The sequence below is a fragment of the Dendrobates tinctorius genome, unplaced genomic scaffold (assembly GCF_039654945.1).
Source record: "Dendrobates tinctorius isolate UK_male_01 unplaced genomic scaffold, ASM3965494v1 ptg000116l, whole genome shotgun sequence".
NCBI classification, from domain to species: Eukaryota; Metazoa; Chordata; class Amphibia; order Anura; family Dendrobatidae; genus Dendrobates; species Dendrobates tinctorius.
The window spans coordinates 43715815-43741031 of record NW_027361784.1 but is presented as its reverse complement, the minus strand read 5'-3'; the positions used below and the strand labels follow the sequence as shown (position 1 = coordinate 43741031).

The following is a 25217-nucleotide window of genomic DNA, read 5'->3' as shown; positions in this document are numbered from 1 at the left end:
TGTTATCCCTGTTAGTCTTACATGTTTATACACTAACATATCTGCCCCAGACCTCCAGGGGGAGGGGATAGCTTTGGACATTATTTTGCATCGCTCTATATCTCCCCCTCATTTCTGTCTATAACCCTACCCATGCCCTAGGTTCTGAAACTGATCTAAGACTAACATCCTCCATAATCTGAACCTTGCATCTCTGTCTCCAAGACTTGTCTTGTGCTGCGCCAGTGTTCTGGAATGCACTACCCCAAACGATCTGACTAATGCCCAGCCCCCATGTTTTTAAGCATCCGGTAACTGCACTCAGACAGATCCTGGCTGATGATCGGATCATGCAGCTTTATATGAAAACCCTGATTTATTATAATTATGGCTGGAGCGTCTCCTTGTTTCCCCATAGATTGTAGCTGGCGAACAGCCGGACCCTCACTCCTCCTGTACCTTGTGAACTATGTGTTACTCGGTGATGTCTTTATTATCTGTACACGTCCCCAGCTTAATGGTATAGTGCTGCAGAATATGTTGGCACTATATAAATAGAACTGTTATTATAATTATTATTAATACTAATTATCACATGATTACGATACAAAGATCCGTTAACAGGAGTTTAATGATGGAAAGTGAAAAGTAGGTGAATACAGAAAACCAATAGTGAACATGTAGTTTGTGTAGCATTATTTATTCTATTACTTACTGTTTTTCTTTATTTTTCCATAGTTTTATTGGACATTCTTTGGGGAACATCATCATACGATCGGTTCTGACTCGTCCGCGGTTTCGGTATTATCTGAACAAGCTGCACACGTTCCTCTCGCTGTCCGGACCTCATCTTGGCACTCTTTATAGCAGCAGTACCTTAGTTAGCACAGGTGAGGAGGAGTGTGGTGTAATCCAAGTCTGTCGGTCTCCCCCTGACGTTACAGCATTGTGTCGGCCGTGTACTTCGGGGGCAATTCTTGATGCGTAATCTCGTTGTATAGTTAAACAGTAGCATTTATCACTAAGGAAGGGAGATTCGGTTCTAACTCAAATTTGGGTAAAATTTCTTAAAATTTATGAATTTTAGCAAATCTGAAATTTTAGGATTTCGATTTGCCGGCCGCCATTTTTGTTAATTCAAAAAGACAGGATAAAGGGATGAAAAAAACTATAGCATTTGATACCCGACTGTGACCTTACCTCTCACCAATCCTGCAGCTCTTGGACATCCCTACGTTTGCTTTTCCAAGCCTCCTTTTTACTTTTTTGCCGGCGTTGCCTAGTCCTTGACATACATTCTGACATCATAACACCATAATATGCCATGCTTAACTCAGTCACTAGGGGCAGCGCACATCATGACAAAATGTCATAACTGGCATCAAGGAAAGTCACTGCCAGAACCATCGACAAAGAGTGAAGTGGAGACCAGAGTTGGAACGGCTGCCTTAGGAAGCTAATGAAACACCGGTGGAGAGCTGCGTATGATATTTTTCTTTGTTTTATTTTTACCCCATTCCTTGCTATAATATTTTTATTCTTTGGGAATTGCATTAAAAATGGCTATCTTTATGATAATAGGGGCTCATTCAATTCGCATCAAATAAATTTGCTCCAAATCAAATGTTTACGCTAAATTCAAGCAAAACTGATAAATTCTAATTTTGCAAGATTTCCTCGCCTCTATACATCACCCGTGATGAAAAATATATATACCACATATAGTATATGAAGTTTTCTACAGATTTTTTTATGGGGATGCCTCGGTACAGAAACGTTCAGCAGACTACACTATACTTTCCTATAAACTTAACTTCTGTCCAACTTGTGACATATTCGAACCTAAGATAGATATTAAATGGACATACACTATATCATGCTGTGCGTAAGTAAATAGCAATAGTGCATATAAATAACATAGGGGACATTGTTTTTAATAAAAACGAAACGCAGAAGACATCCCAACAGCGCCAAGGTGTACCCAGCCAGGACGGTCCTAACCTTTAATATTAAAACCCTACCGTGTGTAAAAAATGACCTCAGTGTGAATAAGGGCCGAGCACGATCGGGGCTCAACAATAGGCATCCAGTAATGGGAATTCTAAAAACATAATGCCCAGCTCAAAGGAAGGGAGTCTACACCCTTGTGAGCAATGAGTGCCAAAATCTAAAGCAATGAACTACAGTATAAGTTGGTATACATGTAATGTGTAGGAACTAGAGTTGAGTGACTTTGGTCGGATCGGGTTTCGTGAAACCCGAATGAAGCAAAATTTGAGTCAGATGAAACTGGTCCGACTAGGGCAAAAAAAAGTCGGAGTTTCGTCCGAAACCCGACCCCAATGCAAGTCAATGGGGAATAAAAGTCGGCATTGAGCGGATGAATGAAAGGTTAAAAACAATCAAAGATATGCCAGAATATTTTTTTTTTTTACATATTTCAATGAATTACATGGTAAATTAAAGGAAATGTATCAAAACATTTTTGCAATGTTTTGCATTTATGCAAAATGGTTATTTATCAATGTTTAAAATGACCTTTTTTTAATGTTAATTTTTGTATTATTTATGTCAGTCGCTGAGGTCTATAATTTTTACTTACTGGTGTATAAGTTTCAGCGCATGATACTTATACACCGCAAATATGGAAGACACCCTATTTTCTATGCCCCCTGGCATGTCCAGTTCGCAACTGCAGCGCTCGGATCTCAGTGATTACCGATGAGTAGAGTTGAGCGATACCGTCCGATACTTCAAAATATCGGATCGGAAGGGAGGGGGCTGTGCCGGCCTGCCGGTGGTCTGTGCACCCTGTGGGGGTCTGTACCGGCCTGCCGGGGGGCTGTGCCGGCCTGCCGGGGGGGCTGTGCACCCTGTGGGGGTCTGTACCGGCCTGCCGGGGGGCTGTGCCGGCCTGCCGGGGGGCTGTGCTGATGTCCGGGGGTCTGTGCAGGCATCATCCGATGGGACTACAAGTCCCATCTGGCGATGCCTGCTACCATGACAGTGATTGACACATTAGCCAATGATGGACAGTAGTAGTCCCATCATCCGGCTAATGTGTTAAATGTTAAAAAAAAAAAAAAAAAACTACATACATACTACATGCATGCTACATACATACTACATGCTACATACATACCACATATATACTACATGCATGCTACATACATACTACATATATACTACATGCATGCTACATACATATTACATACATACTACATATATGCTACATACATACTACATGCTACATACATACTACATACATACTACATATATGCTACATACATACTACATGCTACATACATACCACATATATACTACATGCATGCTACATGCTACATACATACTACATATATACTACATGCATGCTACATACATACTACATACATACTACATATATGCTACATACATACTACATGCTACATACATACTACATACATACTACATATATTCTACATACATACTACATGCTACATACATACTACATACATACTACATGCTACATACATACTACATACATACTACATGCATGCTACATACATACTACATGCTACATACATACCACATATATACTACATGCATGCTACATACATACTACATACATACTACATATATACTACATGCATGCTACATACATACTACATGCATGCTACATACATACTACATGCTACATGCATGCTACATACATACTACATGCTACATACATACTACATACATACCACATATATACTACATGCATGCTACATACATACTACATACATACTACATATATACTACATGCATGCTACATACATACTACATGCTACATGCATGCTACATACATACTACATGCTACATACATACTACATACATACTACAAATATGCTACATGCATGCTACATACATACTACATGCTACATACATACCATATATATACTACATGCATGCTACATACATACTACATACATACTACATATATACTACATGCATGCTACATACATACTACATGCTACATACATACTACATACATACTACATGCATGCTACATACAATACATTCATACAATACATACATAGACATACAGTACATATAACATAGAGTAACATACTTACCAATACTTGTCACATTGTTCCCCGAAGCCATTGTCTTTTACGGAATAAATATTAACATAACAAACCACAAAAATACTCACCCATGATCCGAAGCAGTCCACGAGTGTGTCCCACGACGATCTTGGGTAGAGAACTGCAGCATCAGCTGATGCTGCCGCTCTCTATGGGCTGCAGGAATCCAATGACGGAAGGTAGGTATTCCTCCGCCACTTAAAAAAAAAATAGTCCCTAGTCTCACTTTTGACATTGCTGTGTGAGAAAGTTCCCATGCAGCTTTTGCCATAAAGTGAGACTAGGGACTTTTTTTTTTTTTTAAGTGGCGGAGGAATACAGTGCGGAAGGATACCTACCTTCCGTCATTGGATTCCTGCAGCCCGTAGAGAGCGGCAGCATCAGCTGATGCTGCAGTTCTCTACTCAAGATCATCGTGGGACACACTCGTGGACTGCTTCGGATTATGGGTGAGTATTTTTGTGGTTTGTTATGTTAATATTTATTCCGTAAAAGACAATGGCTTCGGGGAACAATGTGACAAGTATTGGTAAGTATGTTACTCTATGTTATATGTACTGTATGTCTATGTATGTATTGTATGAATGTATTGCATGTAGTATGTATGTAGTATGTATGTAGCATGTATGTAGCATGTAGTATATATGTATGCATGTAGTATGTAGTATGTATGTAGCATGTAGTATATATGTAGTATGTATGTAGCATGTAGTATGTATGTAGCATGCATGTAGTATGTATGTAGTATATATGTGGTATGTATGTAGCATGTAGTATATATGTAGCATGTAGTATGTATGTAGCATGTAGTATGTATGTAGCATGCATGTAGTATATATGTAGTATGTATGTAGCATGTAGTATGTATGTAGCATGCATGTAGTATATATGTAGTATGTATGTAGTATGTATGTAGTATGTATGTAGCATGCATGTAGTATATATGTAGTATGTATGTAGTATGTATGTAGCATGCATGTAGTATATATGTGGTATGTATGTAGCATGTAGCATTCATGTAGTATATATATGGTATGTATGTAGCATGTAGTATGTATGTAGCATGCATGTAGTATATATGTAGTATGTATGTAGTATGTATGTAACATGTATGTAGCATGCATGTAGTATGTATGTAGTATGTATGTAGCATGTAGCATGTATGTAGCATGCATGTAGTATATATGTAGTATGTATGTAGTATGTATGTAGCATGCATGTAGTATATATGTGGTATGTATGTAGCATGTAGCATTCATGTAGTATATATATGGTATGTATGTAGCATGTAGTATGTATGTAGCATGCATGTAGTATATATGTAGTATGTATGTAGTATGTATGTAGCATGTATGTAGCATGCATGTAGTATGTATGTAGTATGTATGTAGTATGTATGTAGCATGCATGTAGTATATATGTAGTATGTATGTAGTATGTATGTAGCATGCATGTAGTATGTATGTAGTATGTATGCAGTATGTAGTATGTATGTAGCATGCATGTAGTATATATGTAGTATGTATGTAGCATGTAGCATGCATGTAGTATATATGTGGTATGTATGTAGCATGTAGTATGTATGTAGCATGCATGTAGTATGTATGTAGTATTTTTTTTTTGTTTGTTTTTTTTTAACATTTAACACATTAGCTGGATGATGGGACTACTACTGTCCCATCATTGGCTAATGTGTCAATCACTGTCATGGTAGCAGGCATCGCCCGATGGGACTTGTAGTCCCATCGGACGATGCCTGCACAGACCCCCGGACATCAGCACAGCCCCCCGGCAGGCCGGCACAGCCCCCCGGCAGGCCGGTACAGACCCCCACAGGGTGCACAGACCACCGGCAGGCCGGCACAGCCCCCCGGCAGGCCGGTACAGACCCCAGGCAGTCCACACAGCCCCCCGGCAGGCCGGCAGAGACCCCCGGAAGGCCCGAAATGACGGCGCATCATGATGCGCACACACCGCGCATCATGATGACGTCATTTCGGCTGTCAATCAACTTTGAACTTCCGATTCCGATGCCCGATATTGAAAAAATATCGGATGTCGGTATCGGAATTCCGATACAGCAAGTATCGGCCTATACCCGATACTTGCGGTATCGGAATGCTCAACACTACCGATGAGTGGTGACAACAGATCAGGACACCAGGGCTGCGGTGGTGACTTCAACCTACGGTGAGAATAGGTCACTGCATGGAGTCACTGCCAAAGCCCTGGAGCCCGGACCTGCTGTCACTGCTCACCAGTAATCACTGAGATCCGAGCGCTGCAGCCAGTAATGATAAGACTGCTCCATTCTAATCACTGTAACGATGGACCGGTGGGTGATAACCACAAACAGCGCAAGCTACTCAGTCCCCCTATGCCTCTTCCGCCACTGTTACTTGTATCTATTCCTGAGAAAGCTGGGAGGCAAGCTTTACCAGGAACGGCTTTCCCAAGAACAGATAGATTCTGTTCTTTGGAAAAGTATACAACTAAAGGCAGGTGCAGATGACCATATTTTCGTGTGATCTAACAAAACATTGGGTCGCACTTGGGCCAATGTTATTCTTTGTGGCCTTGCACATGTCCCAGTTTCCTCCTCGGACTTATTGTGTCTGAAAAAAAAAATTGCTGGATGACTGAGTTTGATCCGATATTCGGCTATGCAAAACAATGAGTCGGTTGAAAAAATTGGTGACATCTGAGTGTGGTCAGATTTTCATGGACTGACACAATGTAGAAGATGGAGAATTTTTGTTTTCCATCTTCACCTCACACGGGAAAATTGGACACACTATGATCACACTCTGATCAGAGTGTGTTTATCCTAACTGGCCCATCTCTTGGAAGATAAAAAATTCTGTCATGTGACCCTACGCTAACAGCACCAAAAAAGCCTTATGACGTAAGTGGAGGCTTTGGAGGAGGAGCCGATACAAGCAGATCCCGCCCACATTTACTGCAGTCGTAATGCGAGCCAGCAGTTCACTAGATTTTCAAGACAAATGTCAGCAGCTGCTCTCCTGAATTAAAAAAATAAAACATTTTGATCATTTTTGATATTTTATACCATATTTATTTTACATATTTTTAAGAAAAAATTAAATATTAATAATTTAAAAGGTGAGATTTGCCAAACTAAATAAGGTTCTTTCCTCATTCATTGGATCGCCTTTCTATCAGCCATGTTCCAGTGAACACATTGGCTGGTAGATTGGTCTCAAAGGTTGGACTCACACTGATTAAACATGGAGGCCCTATCTAATATATAAGCCATTAATGTTTAAAGGGGTCATATATTTTACATAAACATGGCTAGGCTACTGATTTGTAAAAAAAGACAAAACACCCCTCTCCATTTCTTGTTCAGCCTCATTCTCTTCAGTAGTGCTGAGCTACAATACCAGAGAAAACAGTGGATAGGAGCGGCAGAGTTTCTTGTAAATAAAAACCAACCATGTTTTTTGCTAATCCGTTCAACCGATTCAATAGATTAATCATTGATATCTAGTAGATCCTACAACTTGACCACGGTATTCAAAAAGTTTGGTTTATGGTTAATTTTGTATGTTTATGATTTCCAGGTTTGTGGCTAATGCAGAAATTAAAAAAGTCGGGTTCACTTCTGCAGTTGACTTTCAGGGATAACACCGATCTGCGGAAATCATTTCTGTTTCAACTGAGCCAAAAGCCCGGTATGTACCAATTACGGCAAAAGCACATTAGTTAGTCACGTTACAACTATACCCTGGGTAATGTAATGGATTTGTGTTGGGGTCTGGGTATTGATGGCAAGGAGCGTGCTGAGGGTTCAATTCTTGACATGAAATATCTTGGAGAGTGTCATGTAAAACTCCAACAGACTTCTTTATTGTTGGTGTGAACAGATACTTACACTTCATTATGTCCAATTATGACCCCAAAGATTATTGTGTTCCACCAAAATGGCCAATCATGAAGAAGATTAGATGGAAAAACATCTTCTTCTATCGGAATTATTGACTTCCTCAGTAATGACAGAATGCAGCACAAGAAAGTAGTGTGAGTGATCACTCTTTGGCTAGTTTAATATGAATAAAATTAATTAAAAGTTGCATACGAGTGACCACTGATTGATTTATTTGAATATATAATTCCGCACAGGAATAGGAAGTCACATGTGAAGATATAATTAGATATAGGAACAGGAAGTCACATGTGAATATATAATTAGATAAAGGAACAGGAAGTCACATGTGAATATATAATTAGATAAAGGAACAGGAAGTCACATGGGAATATATAATTAGATATAGGAACAGGAAGTCACATGGGAATATATAATTAGATATAGGAACAGAAAGTCACATGTGAATATATAATTAGATAAAGGAACAGGAAGTCACATGTGAATATATAATTAGATAAAGGAACAGGAAGTCACATGGGAATATATAATTAGATACAGGAAGTCAGATGTGAATATATAATTAAATACAGGAACAGGAAGTCACATGTGAATATATAATTAGATACATGAACAGGAAGTCACATGTGAATATATAATTAGCTACAGGAACAGGAAGTCACATGTGAATATATAATTAGATACAGGAACAGGAAGTCACATGTGAATATATAATTAGCTACAGGAACAGGAAGTCACAAGTGAATATATAATTACATACAGGAACAGGAAGTCACAAGTGAATATATAATTACATACAGGAACAGGAAGTCAGATGTGAATATATAATTAGATACAGGAGCAGGAAGTCACATGTGAATATATAATTAGATATGGGAATTTGACTAGCCAATCATCAGTGATCACTCACAAGTATCTTCCTGTTCCTGTGCTATGCATATGGACCATCATATGCATTTATACAACTACTGAGTTTTACAACTACTTAACCTATATGGTAGTTTTAAAACCTTTTGCAAAAGTATAAAACTCTGGCCTCCCCAACCATGGGTCACTTTGTAGTCCTATGGTCTGCCTCCATGGTAGTTATGCCACTGTGAGTGTTTATATTCGTCCTCTAGTATATTGAGGGCTAGCAAAATTTAATTTTTATGGTTATACACGTTTAACTTTACAATAATAAAGACACATTATTAAATATTTGTTCCATAATACATTCAATAAAATGTTACCACCTATGTTAATAATTAGAGAATAACGGGGGTCTTACTACTAGCATAGTACTTTACATACTCCCTATAAATATACAAGAGATAGTAGCGCATACATAGTAGTACAGGTCATAGAATATATAATTTACCAGCTCTACTAGCTATAAAAAGATAAAACAATGGGAATTTGTCATTTCAAGGGGTTTTCCTATTTAGAAAACACCCATTCCTCTGATCAAGATCCTTATTTAGCTAAATGAAGCCCTTATTGGCTAGATTTTTCCAAAGATTACAATTGATTGCTGGATGTCAGCTTGTGAACAGCGACTCTTCTAACATGTAGTAATTATCAAAAGTGATGAACTTTTTAAAAGTGTAATTCCAACTTTGAATATACTTGGGATTTGAGAGTGAAACCAAATTTCTATATTTCTTTTACTTTCCAAACTCTTAAAAAAACAATCCAAGTTTTTTTAATACGACTTATCACTTAAATCCTCATCTTTTTTTTTTCCAGGTCTTCAATACTTTAAAAACGTTGTGTTGGTCGCCTCTCCACAAGACCGGTATGTTCCATTTCATTCCGCGAGGATCGAGATGTGTAAAAACGCCATCAAGGACAAACACACGGGTACGGAGATTTTTTTTTTAATATTTTCATCTCCAAATGTTCTGGTCTCTGGCCGTTGATGACTATATTACGTTGGTTACTGTAATTTGTCCATCATTTACTCTGTGGAGTAGAGAAAAACTATAAAACTACTGAACCCGTCCTTAAACATTTCTTCTTTGCTGATTTTATTGTATAAAAAACAAGTATCCCGCGTTACCAGCTGGGAAATTAGCAAGAGCTCATTAAGTCTGCTTAACTGACTGTGGTGGAAGTTGTTACTTAAGAGGGGTCAATTACCCGACGCGCTCATCCTGCTCTGATTCCACAGATTCATTAGGTAAAGTGAGTGCTGGAACTAATGCTGCAAATAGCAAAAACTATGGCAAAAAGTTTTTTAAACATATTTATTGTAATTTCCTTTATTAATAAGGGGGTTCTCTTATGAAGTCCTGAATTTTGATATTATAGTATGCAAAGCTGAATTGAAGTTGTCTCAAATTTCACAAAAAATTAGATGTGCCAGAATCTGATTTTTTTTGTGATTTGCTGCATTTGAATTCAGCATCAAGCACCCATTTTGCTGGAATAGAGTCTTCAACTCGATGTTGAGTCATGGCGACTTGATGAACAGATCGTTCATCCATCTGTGGCGCCCCTGCAGGTCCAGTCGCCACCGAGGTACTGCACCTCACCCAGAGGTGTGGTACCCCACAACCAGGTAAGGTGGAGACACCCAACCAGAATTCCAACACTCACATCCCACACTCACCAGTAGTGTAGCAGAGCACCCTTTATGGCTCCCTGCTTGGAACACGAAGAGTGCTGTGAGGTGGGCAGAGCATAGTTTAGGAGGGAGAATCTTAGCTCAGAAAATGTTTAGTTCCCTCTGAGGGAGGGAAGCAGACGGACGTGTTCTGAGCAGCTCCTGACTTGCACCAGAAGTTGCTGGACGGAATGAACTTAGACGGAAGATTCTCCATAGGAGGAATTGGTTCTTCTAGAGACACGGTTGGAAAGTGTATCCTGTGGGGCTCGTTCCACGCTGACCGCCGTGAGGTGGAGGAAGAAACCAGGCCATTACAAAGGGAACGGCCCCTAGCCTAGTTCGTGTACTTCGGGGCACCACTAGCAAGCCGATAGCTTTGGTTACTTTATGGACCATCGCCCCTACCACAGTTAGTCCGACTGGAAAGGTGGCTATATAGAATCACAGAAACGGTGAGGCGTTATCTGAACAGGATTCGCAGCTGCTGGCCCAGAACGATAATTGTGAAGTGCTGAAGTGGAAGGAAGGAGTTATAGCAGCATAGTTTGGATGCGGCCAGGAAAGGTACATACTGACTGGGAAGGCTGTAAAGGTGCACTTCATCTTATCTGGAAGTTGTCAGGACCGCTTTCCTGGAGGACACAGCACTGAAGCGGACCTCTGTGCATGCCGGAGCTGTGAGTAAAGCCTTTGGAACTACATGCCATTGTGTCCTCCACATTATTTCTGCGTTGGCACGCAGCACTGCTACATCCTCCACTCCACACTAAAGCCCCCATTACACACTGCGATATCGCTAGCAATATCGCTGTAAAGTCACTGATTTTGTGACGTTGCAGCGATATTGCTAGCGATATCGCTGCATGTGATACTTACCTCCGACCGGCTCCCTCGCTGGTTATCGCTGATCGTGGGAGAAGCTCCTGGACCATTCCTCGTCGGCTACTTCCTGCTGCGCTTCCTATGGCGCCGACGAGCGACGCGTGGAGCCGGGCGGGAGGACGCAGGATCGCCGCGTCTGACAGGTAAGTAGCGACCCCCGTCCCCAGCGATGTCACTAGTGAGATCTGCCTGTGTGGCAGCTCACTAGCGACCACCTAGCGATGCACCAGCGATCCTGACCGCGTCATATCGCTAGTCGGGATCGCTGGTGCATCGCTAGGTGTAACGGTACCCTTACTCACCAGCTACAAACCCATCTCTACTGCCCTGGGACCACAGCTCTACCTGTGGAGAGCTTCAACATCTTTGCTGCACCACAACACCTGTCCCAAAGAAGCGACACTGCAGCGCTGGTCATCATTGATCAGAACCCACAGGTGGCGTCATGAATCACTGCATAAACTTTATTCTCACCTACAGTAATTACGCCAATTTACATGACCGCCTGGGACCACGGACCGGGTCACTGCCACTGTGACATTTCCCATTGAAGTTAACGGGCCCGGTACCGAGTACCCCACAGCCTCTGGGGCGCATCACATCAAGTCGCCATGGCACGATATCGAGTTGAAGACTCTGTTCCAACAAAATGGTGTCCAAAGATTGCTTTTGTGCAAACTTAGATATGTCCACCAGGGTCTTCTCTGCCGTTATCTTGATAGTATCAAGCCATCGGGTTGCTGGCCTTACTCTTCGCCTTGTTCCTTCTCTTCTTCTGACCATGACTTCCTTCTCCAGTGATTGCTCTCTTTGTATGATGTGTCCAAAGTAGGCAAGTCATAGTTTGATGATCCTTGCATCAAGTGACATGTCTGGCTTGATTTGTTCTAAAATTAATTTGTTTGTTCTTCTAGTACATCGGGAAAGGGTATAAAAAATAAAATGCTTATAATAAATGCTCTTCAGATGTCTTCATACTTGGCCCACCACTGCCAGTCCTCCGATTGGCTATTCTAATTTCTATTTTTAGTCTTCTATCATCTTTGTTCTAGGTCTTTCATTCACCTGGTCCTGTGTCATTACTTGGGGAGTCCTGCATGTCAATGACATGAATCATGTCTAGTGATGAGCGAGTATACTCGTTGCTCGGGTGTCCTCCAAGTATTTTGACGTGCTCGGAGGTTTAGTTTCTATCGGCGCAGCTGAATGATTTGTGGCTGCTGGACAGCCTGAATATATGTGGGGGGTTGCCTGTCTGTTAGGGAATTCCCACAAGTATTCAGGCTGTCCAGCAGCCGCAAATCATGCAGCTGCGTTGAAAGAAGCTAAATCTCCAAGCACGCCAAAATACTCGTAGGACACCCGAGCATGCTTGGGAAAACTCGAGCAACGAGTATACTCACTCATCACTAATCATGTCCCATTTGTCCACATGTTGCGACACATGTCAATGAAGTACATTGTTCACCAAATGACATTGTGGGGTCCCATGAACAGCAGGCCTGCCTAGAAGTGGCAAGAGACTTGAAGCAAAGATAGAAGATGATAATAATAATAATAATAATAATACATTTTATTTCTATAGCGCCAACATATTCCGCAGCACTTTACATAATAGAGGGGACTTCTACAGACAATAGACATTACAGCATAGCAATAAACGCATAAATCAAAACAGATACCAAGAGGAATGAGGGCCCTGCTCGCAAGCTTACAGTCTATAAGGAAAAGGGGAGGCATGAAAGGTGGATAGTAACAATTGCTTCTATTGTTTTTATTGTTTGGACCATCCCTAGTGTAAGAATCGGGTGTTCCTGTTGCTGTATGAACCTGTTAACAGTCTAAATATGTAACAGTACAGACACAGAGGGCTATTAAATGCAAAAAGCATGTGGGAACATGATGCAAGTAACCTGGATATGGTAAAAAATTGTGAAATTAGCCACACATGGATATTTAGGTTAGTGCGTTGAGGCGATAGGCCAGTCTGAACAAATGTGTTTTTAAGGCACGCTTAAAACTGTGGGGATTGGGGATTAATTGTACTAGCTTGGGCAGTGCATTCCAAAGAATTGGTGTGGCAGGTGAAAAGTCTTGGAGACGGGAGTGGGAGGTTCTGACTAATGAGGATGTTAACCTTAGGTCATTAGCAGAATGGAGGGCAAAGGGTAGGGTGGTAGGCTGAGACGAGGGAGGATATAATGATAGATATAAGATAGAATTATTGACTGGAGAGCTAGCAGTTATGTGACAGGTATGGGGAGCAATGAAGAAAGGTGAGTATAGGAATTATTATTTTTTTTAGAAAAGCCATAAAACTAAATTTCTAGACTAGATCAAGGGTGAACCTATCATTGGTGCAACTGCATAGGGTACAAGACGTAACGGGGCCTCCATCTATCTCCAAAGAAGCAAGCAGATAATGCAATAAATCAAATTTTTGGACTGCAAAAAGTCCATATACTGTTCATGCACAGGGACACTTTTCCGTTGGTGTCCGCCACTGGACTAGACCATGGTCTTTAAGAAGATTCAAGCCATGAGTGTGCATACACTCTGGAGCGAGGCTCACTGCAAAATAAAACTGATGAGCCTGAAGAGGTCCAATAAGTAAGTATCTGGGATAAAATAATAAAATAATCTTTATTAATACAAATTTTGACAAGCAATACATTAACACATAAAATCAAGTGAAAGAGTTTAAACCGCAGAGACTAATGTCAGGAAAGTATGAATTATTATGTGTGGCTTAAAAAGTATATGACATGTAGAGTAGCTAACAGTTCATGTACATACATTCAGTAAATCTGAAAACATGATATCAAGGACCCACATGGAGAAAAGTATATAAGTACTTGAATGAATAAACAGCCATGATAGTCTTAATCACAAAGTTTCCAGTTAGTGGTATGTTATTATTAAGTCTGAAAACATGATATTAAAGAGAACCCGTGCTGTGAATCACTAGATTAAGGATTTAATAAATACAGTGGTCTTTATTCGACGCATTTCAGAGTTTCACAGAACTCCTTCCTCAGGAAAAAACATTTGTCAGGTGGTTTTTCCTGAGGAAGGAGTTCTGTGAAACTCTGAAACGCGTCGAATAAAGATCACTGTATTTATTAAATCCTTGATCTAGTGATTCGCAGCGCGGATTGTCTAACCACATTTGTCCTATCCTTATCTTCCACACCGGTCCCTCGTGGATCTGTGGTTCTGCAGGAGCGAATCATCCATGTTTGTTACATGCTCCATCTGGTGAGTGTATTACTTACAAATTGATATATATATATATACAGTACTGGATAATGCACTATTGTGCTATTTCTCTTCAATAGTATCCTTATATATCCGTCAGAAGGGTTTAGCCCTGTAAACGAAAGTCATGGCTATCATGGTGCTGTGATGCTGATTAATATCATACCTGAATCAGAAAATGATGTCTTCTATGCAACAGTGTGCTTCGGGACGAGGCTTGGGGGCAGGGTCACCACTGCCCACCAGCCCCCTCTATCTTTTGTGCAGGTCACTGATTATTCAGTGACCTGCCTCGTTTTTTATATTTCCGTGCTGTCACAACCATCATTGCATGGGTGGCTCGTGCCTAGTGTAAGCCGACATCCTGTGTGAAGGACTTTAATAACATGCCGACTGAGGTGGCGCATGCGCAGACCGAGATTTCAACTCTGAACGGAGGCATAATCTCGATCTGCACATGCGATACCTATGGTACCATTTTATTGAAGTCCCGGCTCCCACTGCACAATGATGTGACGGTGGTGGCGTGGCATTTTGAAAAGGAGGCAGGTCACTGAATAGTCAGTGACTTGCACAAGAAAAAGAGGAGGCTGATGGGGGAGGGCTGAGAATGAGAAGAAGACCCTGCCCTCACGTACCACCTCGAAGCACACTGGAGTATAGAAGACATCATTTTCTAAAAACCTCATAAGGTGAGTATTCAGTAGCCACTAAGTGGATCCCATCATAACAGGTATCATATTAATCAGCATCACAGCACCATTATAGCGATGCCTTTAGTTTATAGGGATAAATCCTGCTGATGGGTTCTCTTAACCTCTTTCCAATGTTGGGAGTAATAATACGCCCATGTCAGACTCCTCCTACACCTTTCCGGGCACATGTCAGCTGATCTATACAGTTGACATGTGCCCACAACAGCCGTGAGTGGAATCGCGATCCATCCATTGCTGTTAATTAGTTAAATGCCGCTGTCAATCTCTGTGAATTAATGGAGCTGACAATCTTTGACAGCGGCATTTAACTTGCGCTTACCGGAAGCGTGTCATTTATCCCGCCTATCGGTGACCCCATCATATGATTGCGGGTCACCGATGGGTTGGTATCACAACCAGAGGTCTCCAATAGACCTCTATGGTTGTCATAGCCAGATTGCTTTGAGCGCCGCCTGGTGGTCGGCACTTATAGCAAGTGATCATTTCTGCTACACACAGGCGATCTGATCATCACCTGTATGTAGCACAGGCGATCAAATACTGCAGCTTCTTTCTAGTCTCCCACAGAGACTACTGAAGAATACAAAAATTAAAAAAAAGTTTTTAAAAATATTAAAAAAATTAAAAAATATAAAAGTTCAAATCTCCGCCCTTTCGTCCCATTCAAAATAAAACAATAAAAAAATCAAATATACACATATTTGGTATTGCCACGTTCAGAATCGCCCGATCTATCAATACAAAATAAGAACTAACCAGAACGGTAAACGGCGTAATAAGAAAAAAAGACAAAAAGCCAGAATTATGTTTTTTGGTAGCCGCATCATTGCATTAAAATGCAATAATGGGCGATCAAAAGAACCGATCTGCACCAAAATGAGATCAATTAAAATGTCATCTCAGCACGGAAAAAAAAAAACCCTCACCCAACCCGAGATCACTCAAAATGGAGACGCTACTGGTTTAGTAAAATGGCACAATTTTACTTTTTTTTTTTAGCAAACTTTGGAATTTTATTTCACCGCTTAAATAAAAAAAACCTAGACATGTTTGGTGTCTATGAACTCGTAAACACCTGGAGAATCATAAAGGGAGGTCAGTTTTAGCATTTAGTGAACATGGTAAAAAATAAACCCCCCCAAAACGACTGTGGAATTGCACTTTTTTTTTTGCAATCTCACCACACTTGGAATTTTCTTTCCTGTTTTCCAGTACATGATATGTTAAAACCAATGGTATCATTCAAAAGAACAACTTGTCCTGCAAAAAAAAAAATAAGCCCTAACCTGGCCATATTGATGGAAAAATAAAAAAAGTTATGGCTCTGGGAAGAAGGGGAGAAACGAAAACGCAAAAACTGAAATACCCCTGGTCATTAAAGGGTTAATTACAAGTTTTCAGACTTAATAATATGATATTATTTGTGATTAAGTGTACCATGGCTGTTTCTTCATTTAACCCCTTCACGACTTTTGACGCCACATAGGCATCATGAAAAGTCGTGTCAAAACGACCCATGACGCCTATGTGGTGTCATGACTTTAAAGCCCCCCTGCGGGTCGGATGACCGGGGTCACTGAAAGGTCACCCGACCCGCACACAGAGGACACCTCAGAGTTAACCCTAGGGGGCGTGGCTTAGCCCCCACATGCCTACGATCGCTCTGATTGGCTGTTAAAAAAAGTGAAACTGCCAATCAGAGCGATTGAAATATTTCATCTATGAAATTTGATGAAATATTATCCAACCATGGCCGATGCTGAAATAGCATCGGGCATGGTTGGAGACACTGAACCAACCCCCCCAACTGACTGACAGCGCCGATCGACCGCCGCCTCCATATGACGGCGCCGATCGGCAGTCGCTGTCAAAATCTTCCCCCCCGCCTTCCCTCCGGTCCCCCTGCCCTCCGATCACACCGTCTCACCCTCCAAGAGGCCTCTGAACTCCCTCTGGCCATCCCGGTGTCCTGCCGTCCCGGATCATGGGCGCTGCCATCTTGGAAAATGGTGGGCGCATGCGCCGTGTGTCCGCCAGGAATCTGCGATGCTGCAGATTCAATCATTTATTTTGATCACTGTCACAGTGATCAAAATAAATAAAAAAGTAAATCACCGCCCCCTTATCACCCCCATAGGTAGGGACGTATAATAAAATAAAGAAAATATTTGTTTTTTATTTTTCCATCAGGGTTAGGGCTAGGGTTAGGGCTAGGGTTAGAGCTAGGGCTAGGGTTAGAATTAGGGTTAGGGCTAGGGTTAGAATTAGGGTTAGGGTTGGAATTAGGGTTAGGGTTGGAACTATGATTAGGGCTGGAATTAGGGTTAGGGCTGGAATTAGGGTTGGGATTAGGGTTAGGGTTGCAATTAGGATTAGGGTTAGGGGTGGGTTGGGGTTGGGATTACGGTTAGGCTTGTGGTTAGGGTTAGAGTTGGGATTAGGGTTAGGGGTGTGCTGGGGTTAGGGTTGTGGTTAGGGTTATGATTAGGGTTGGGGTTAGGGTTAGGGGTGTGTTGGGGTTAGGGTTGGAGATAGAATTGAGGGGTTTCCACTGTTTAGGCACATTAGGGGGTCTCCAAACGCGACATGGCGCCACCATTGATCCCAGCCAATTTTGCGTTCAAAAAGTTAAACAGTGCTCCCTCCAATTCAAGCCCCGATGTACGCCCAAACAGTGGTTTACCCCCCCATATTGGGTATCAGCGTACTCAGGAAAAATTGCGTAACAACTTTGGGGGTCTAATTTCTTCTGGTACCCTTGGGAAAATAAAAAATTGGGGGCTAAATAATTATTTTTGTAGAAAAAAAATATGTTTTATTTTCACGGCTCTGCGTTATAAACATTTGTGAAGCACTTGGGGGTTCAAAGTGCTCACCACACATCTAGATTAGTTCCTTGGGTGGTCTAGTTTCCAAAATGGGGTCACTTTTAGGGGGTTTCCACTGTTTAGGCACATCAGGAAGCGTAACATGACACCCCCAGACCAGTCCATCAAGTCGGCATTTCAAAACGTCACTACTTCCCTTCCGAGCCCCAACGTGTGCCCAAACAGTGGTCCCCCCCACATATGGGGTACTAGCGCACTCAAGACAAACTGGACAACAACTTTTTGGGTCCAAATTTACCCTGTTACCCTTGTGAAAATAAAAAATAGTGGGCTAAAAATCATTTTTTGAAGAAATTTTTTTTTTTTATTTTCACGGCTCTGCTTTATAAACTTCTGTGAAGCACTTGGGGGTTAAAAGTGCTCACTATGCATCTAGATAAGTTCCTTAGGGGGTCTAGTTTCCAAAATGGGGTCATTTGTGGGGGAGCTCCAAAGTTTAGGCACACAGGGGCTCTCCAAATACGACATGGTGTTCGCTAAGATTGGAGCTAATTTTCCATTCAAAAAGTCAAATGACGCTCCTTCCCTTCTGTGCCCTGCCGTGCGCCCAAACAGTGGTTCCCCCCCACATATGGGGTACCAGCATACTCAAGACAAACTCGACAGCAACTTTTTTGGTCCAATTTATCCTGTTACCATTGTGAAAATAAAAAATAGCGGGCTAAAAAAACAATTTTGAGCAAAAAAAAATGATTTTTTATTTTCACTGCTTTGCGTTATAAAATTCTGTAAAGCACTTGGGGGTTCAAAGTGCTCACCACACATCTAGATAAGCTCCTTGGGGGTCTACTTTCCAAAATGGGGTCACTTGTGGGGGAGTTCCAATGTTTAGGCACACAGGGGCTCTCCAAACGCGACATGGTGTCTGCTAATGATTGGAGCTACTTTTCCAATAAAAAAGTCAAATGGCGCTCCTTCCCTTCCGGGCCCAGCCGTGTGCCCAAACAGTGGTTTATGACCACATATGAGGTATCTGTGTACTCAGGAGAAATTGCCCAACAAATTTTAGGATCCATTTTATCCTGTTGCCCATGTGAAAATGAAAAAACTGAGGCTAAATAAAATTTATGTGAAAAAAAAGTACTTTTTTTATGGATCAATTTGTGAAGCACCTGGGGATTCAAAATGCTCACTATGCATCTAGATAAGTTTCTTGGAGGGTCTAGTTTCCAAAATGGGGTCACTTGTGGGGGAGCTCCAATGTTTAGGCGCATAGTGGCTCTCCAAACGTGACATGGCAACCGCTAAATATTCAAGCATATTTTCCATTCAAAAAGTCAAATGGCGCTCTTCCCTTTTGAGCCCTGCCGTGCGCCCAAACAGTGGTTTATGACCACATATGAGGTATCGGTGTACTCAGAAGAAATTAGCCAACAAAATTTAGGATCTATATTATCCTGTTACCCATGTGAAAATGATAAAATTGATGCTAAAAGAAAATTTATGTTGGAAAAATTAAAATGTCCATTTTTTTCCTCCACGTTGCTTTAGTTCCTGTGAAGCACCAGAAGGGTTAATAATCTTCCTAAATGTAGTTTTGAGTAGCTTGAGAGGTGCAGTTTTTAGAATGGTGTCACTCTTGGGTATTTTCTGCCATATAGACCCCTCAAAGTGACTTCAAATGTGAGGTGGTCCCTAAAAAAAATGGTTTTGTAAATTTTGTTGTAAAAATGAGAAATCGTTGGTCAAATTTTAACCCTTCTAACTTCCTAACAAAAAAAAAATTGTTTCCAAAATTGTGCTGATGTAAAGTAGACATGTGGGAAATGTTATTTATTAACTATTTTGTGTCAGATAACTCTCTGGTTTAACAGAATAAAAATTCAAAATTTGGAAATTGCGAAATTTTCAAAATTTCCACCAAATTTCCATTTTTTTCACAAATAAACGCAAAAATTATCGACCTAAACTTACCACTAACACGAAGCCCAATATGTCACGAAAAAACACTCTCAGAATCGCTAGGATGCGTTGAAGCGCTCCTGAGTTATTACCACTAGAGTTGAGCGAAACGGGTCGAAAAATTTCAAAAGTCGCCGACTTTTGGCAAAGTCGGGTTTCATGAAACGAAACCTGACCCTAGGATGAGGTCGGCCACGAGGTCGGCGACTTACGCGCCAAAGTCGCGTTTCAAAAGTTTGTTTTGCGCTCTTTTTCAGCCAATCAGGATCCACGGACACTGTGGGCAACGTGATGACATAGGCAGGGGTCACCACCATCTTTCAGAAGGGCATGCAAGTGATTGGCTTGCTTTGGTGGGCGTCACAGGGGGTATAAAAGGGCGTGCACGCCGACCGCCATCTTACTTCTGCCGATCTCAGTATAGGGAGAGGTTGCTGCTGATTCTGTAGGGAGAGCGTTAGGCAGGGAAGAAGACAAAAAACTGCTTCTGCTGCTAGCGATTTGGCCTGCACAACACACCAGTCACTGTGTGTGCAGTGCAAGGGGAGGCTATATTGTGGTGTATCAGTGGTGTTGGTTGTTGGGCTGCCTTTTAAGGCTTCCTGACAGGCTGGCATTGCTGTTTACCCACTGCTCTGCAAACTGCTTTTTTAAAAGCAATCCAATCTCCCTTATCCTCTAGTCACTTTTGTCACAGCTGTGCCATCGAGCCTGTGACATAGCGCTCAGGTATCAGTGGGCCTCACACAATCCAAAAGTGTCCAGTGTCCACAAGTGTCTGCAGAAATTCAAAATCTCCCTTATCCTCTCGTCACTTTTGTCACAGCTGTGCCATCGAGCCTGTGACATAGCGCTCAGATATCAGTGGCCCTCACACAATCCAAAAGTGTCCAGTGTCCACAAGTGTCTGCAGAAATTCAAAATCTCCCTTATCCTCTAGTCACTTTGGTCACAGCTGTGCCATCGAGCCTGTCACATAGTGCTCAGATATTCATTGGGCCTCACACAATCCAAAAGTGTCCAGTGTCCACAAGTGTGTGCAGAAATTCAAAATCTCCCTTATCCTCTAGTCACTTTGGTCACAGCTGTGCCATCGAGCCTGTCACATAGCTCTCAGATATTCATTGGGCCTCACACAATCCAAAAGTGTCCAGTGTCCACAAGTGTGTGCAGAAATTCAAAATCTCCCTTATCCTCTCGTCACTTTTGTCACAGCTGTGCCATCGAGCCTGTGACATAGCGCTCAGATATCAGTGGCCCTCACACAATCCAAAAGTGTCCAGTGTCCACAAGTGTCTGCAGAAATTCAAAATCTCCCTTATCCTCTCGTCACTTTTGTCACAGCTGTGCCATCGAGCCTGTGACATAGCGCTCAGATATCAGTGGCCCTCACACAATCCAAAAGTGTCCAGTGTCCACAAGTGTCTGCAGAAATTCAAAATCTCCCTTATCCTCTCATCACTTTTGTCACAGCTGTGCCATCGAGCCTGTCACATAGCGCTCAGATATCAGTGGGCCTTACACAATCCAAAAGTGTCCAGTGTCCACAAGTGTCTGCAGAAATTCAAAATCTCCCCTGTCCTATAGACACCTTGTACCTTGTTTTACATTACTATATAGTTTGTTGGATTTTGTCTACATTTCTACCAAAAATGAGGAAGGCTGGTGGAAGAGGCCGTGGAATTGGGCGGGGGTTGGCAGCTGGTAATGATGGTGTTGGTGGTGGATCTGATGGTAGTGGCAAGAGCAAAATAGGACCGAATGCAGGAGGTGTTGAGCCTGCATCATCGTCTGGCTACATAAGGCCTCGAACGCTTAGTTTTCTAGGAGTTGACAAACCGCTTTTAAAGCCAGAGCATCAGGAAAAAGTTTTGTCTTACATTGCTGACTCAGCCTCCAGCTCTATCGCCTCCTCTTCTTCAGTTGTAAAAAGTAAAAGCACTGAGTCGTCATTGGAGGCTCATGTTCATGAACCACACCTTTCCTTGTGTCCTTCACCCCAACCAAGATTGAAGGATGACGCAGGCCATACTACTGATTACTACATGGAGCTGTTTTCACATACCATGCCTGGATTATCAAGTCAAATGGTGAATTACCCAGGCCATGATGAATCTGACATGGAGTGCACTGATGCACAGCCGCTGATGGATGATTCTGCTGGTACATTCACTCAGAGCACTACATTGTCCTCGCAGTGTACAGAGCCAGATTCTGACCCTGATGAGACTCAGGTGCCCCTTCCCGCACACTATACCACCATACACGGTGACACAGAGGAAGGTGCACATGACATAGAAGAGGAGGTGATGGATGACCCAGTTGTTGACCCAGATTGGCATCCATTGGGGGAAGAGGGTGCTGCTTCCAATAGCTCAGATGAGGAGCATCCACAGCAGACATCGACATCGCAACAGCTGTTATCTGGCAGGCCCGGAGCACTCCAAAGACAGGTTCCAAACATCAAAAGAGTTGCTGGACAGCTTGTCCAGAGGGTCAAAAGATCACAGCGTGCTAGGCCGCAAAATGTCTGCCAAAGTAGGAAGAGTGCAGTGTGGCACTTTTTTGACCAAAATCCTCATGATCAGGCCAAGGTTATCTGTAAGAAGTGCGCAAAGACCTTTAGCCGAGGGAAAAATCTGAAAAATTTGAATACCAGTTGCATGCTTAGACATTTAACCAGCATGCACTTGCAAGCGTGGACACAACACCACACCTCAAGTGCCAAATGTGCAGCTGATCACAACGAAGGTAGTCAGCAACGCTACATTGTTTCCCCCACTGTAAGCCCACCGGTTAGCACAGCAGCAAATGTTGAGGTGTCGTTGCAAGGCCACAGCAGTCAGGGAATCCCACTGTTATATCAACGAAAGACTGATTCTAGGCCATCAGAAAGAACACCAACTCCATCACCATCATCAACCCTCTCTCAGTCTGCCCTGTCCACCGCTACTTCCACCATATGCAGCTCTCAAGTCCAGCTCACCCTCCCAGACACTATGAGTAGGTCAAGAAAGTACTCAGTCTCTCATCCGCGTACACTGGGTTTGAACGCCCACATTGCCAAACTAATCTCGTTTGAGATGATGCCCTTTCGGTTGGTGGAAAGCACAGCTTTCCGCGAACTCATGGCTTATGCAGTACCATGCTATGACCTACCCAGTCGCCACTTCTTCTCTCGCAAAGCCATCCCAGCCCTCCACCATCATGTGAAAGACCGCATTGTCCATGCACTCAAGCAGTCAGTGAGCGGAAAGGTGCACCTCACAACTGATGCATGGTCCAGTCGGCATGGCCAGGGCCGTTACGTGTCCATCACTGCGCACTGGGTTAATGTGGTGGATGCAGGGTCCACAGGGGACAGCGGTGGTGGGACAGTGCTGCCTAGCCCACGGTATAGGAAACAGTTGGCTGTAGGCGTTCGACCCTCCTCCTCCTCCAGAAGCGAAAGCTCGTCCACAGAGCACAGTCGTACGAGCACTCCATCTGCAGCTGCCACTGTTGCACACGATGTGTCCCCATATCGAGAAGCTAGTGGAAAGCGTCAGCAGGCTGTGTTGCAGATGATGTGTTTGGGCAACAGACACACCGCCGAGGTGCTGGCCGAGTACTTGAAGCGACAAACTGAGTCATGGCTGGGCAGTGTACATCTTGAGGCAGGCAAGGTAGTTAGTGATAACGGCCGTAATTTTGTGGCAGCCATAGCCCTTTCAAAACTCAGCCATATACCTTGCTTGGCTCACACCTTGAACCTGGTGGTGCAGTGCTTCCTCAAAAATTATCTGGAGTTAACAGCCCTGCTCCAGACGGTGCGAAGACTGTGCGCGCACATCTGCCGCTCGCCTGTACACTCCGTTCGTATGCAGAAGCTGCAGCGATTGCTCCACCTTCCCAACCACCACCTCATTATCGACATTGCAACAAGGTGGAACTCCACCCTGCACATGGTGGAGCGGCTGTGCGAGCAGAGGCAGGCCATAATGCATTTGTGGGAGGATACACGGCCAGGCACTTTGAGAACAGACATGGAGTTGACAGGTGTGCAGTGGTCGAAGCTGAAAGACCTCTGTAAAGTCCTTCAGTGTTTTGAGGAATGCACACGGCTGGTAAGCGCAGACGACGCCATCCTAAGCATGAGCATCCCACTTATGCGTCTGCTCATGCAAACTTTGACGCACCTTAAGGAGCATGCGTCTGCAGCCAATGTTGATGAGGAGGAAGAGGAGGAGGGAATCCTTGATGACATTCAGCCATTGTCTGCTCAGGGACCTCTCCTGGACGAGGTGGAGGAAGAAGAGGAGGAGGAGGAGGATGATGGGGATGATTACTTAGGGGAGGAGGATGCATCTCGTGGGGCAAGTGAAAATGTTGGAGTGGCAAGGTCTGGTACAGGGTTTGTGCGTGACTGGAGGGATGTGGATTTGCCAGAAAGTGCTCCTCCAACCAGCACTCGCAGTGCATCATTGACACCGGGAACATTGGCCCACATGTCAGATTATGCCTTGCAGATCCTAAAAAGGGACCCACGCATTGCCAAAATGATGAACGATGACGACTACTGGTTGGCCAGCATCCTGGATCCACGCTATAAAGGCAAATTACAAAACATCATGCCACAGGAGAACCTTGACCTAATATTGGCTAATAAACAAGCAACTCTGGTAAATCGGTTGCTTGAGGCATTCCCAGCACACAGCAGCGGTGATGGTTCTCACACGAGCCGTACGGGCCGGGGGCAGCTGGCAGAGGTGTTCGTGGTGCACACAGCAGAAGTGGCGTTGGAGACAGGGGTTTCATGACAATGTTGTGGACTGATATTTCAAGTACCACTCACACAACTGGTAATACTGCATCGATGGAAAGTGACAGGAGACAGCAGTTGTCAACTATGGTTCCAAACTACTTTTCCTCCCATATCGATGTTCTCCCACACAGGTCATTCCCCTTTGACTATTGGGCCGCTAAACTGGACACCTGGCCTGAATTGGC

At 42.9% G+C, this 25217-nt stretch overlaps 1 protein-coding gene across 1 annotated transcript in view; it reads left to right on the top strand.

Moving 5' to 3' along the window:
• The window catches only part of FAM135B (family with sequence similarity 135 member B), a 267009-nt gene that overhangs the window by 230543 nt on the left and 11249 nt on the right, over positions 1-25217 (top strand). The window contains exons 17-19 of the mRNA XM_073590382.1: positions 718-869; positions 7670-7780; positions 9721-9834. Coding sequence (XP_073446483.1) covers positions 718-869; positions 7670-7780; positions 9721-9834 — 377 coding nt within the window. The remainder of the gene's footprint in view (positions 1-717; positions 870-7669; positions 7781-9720; positions 9835-25217) is intronic.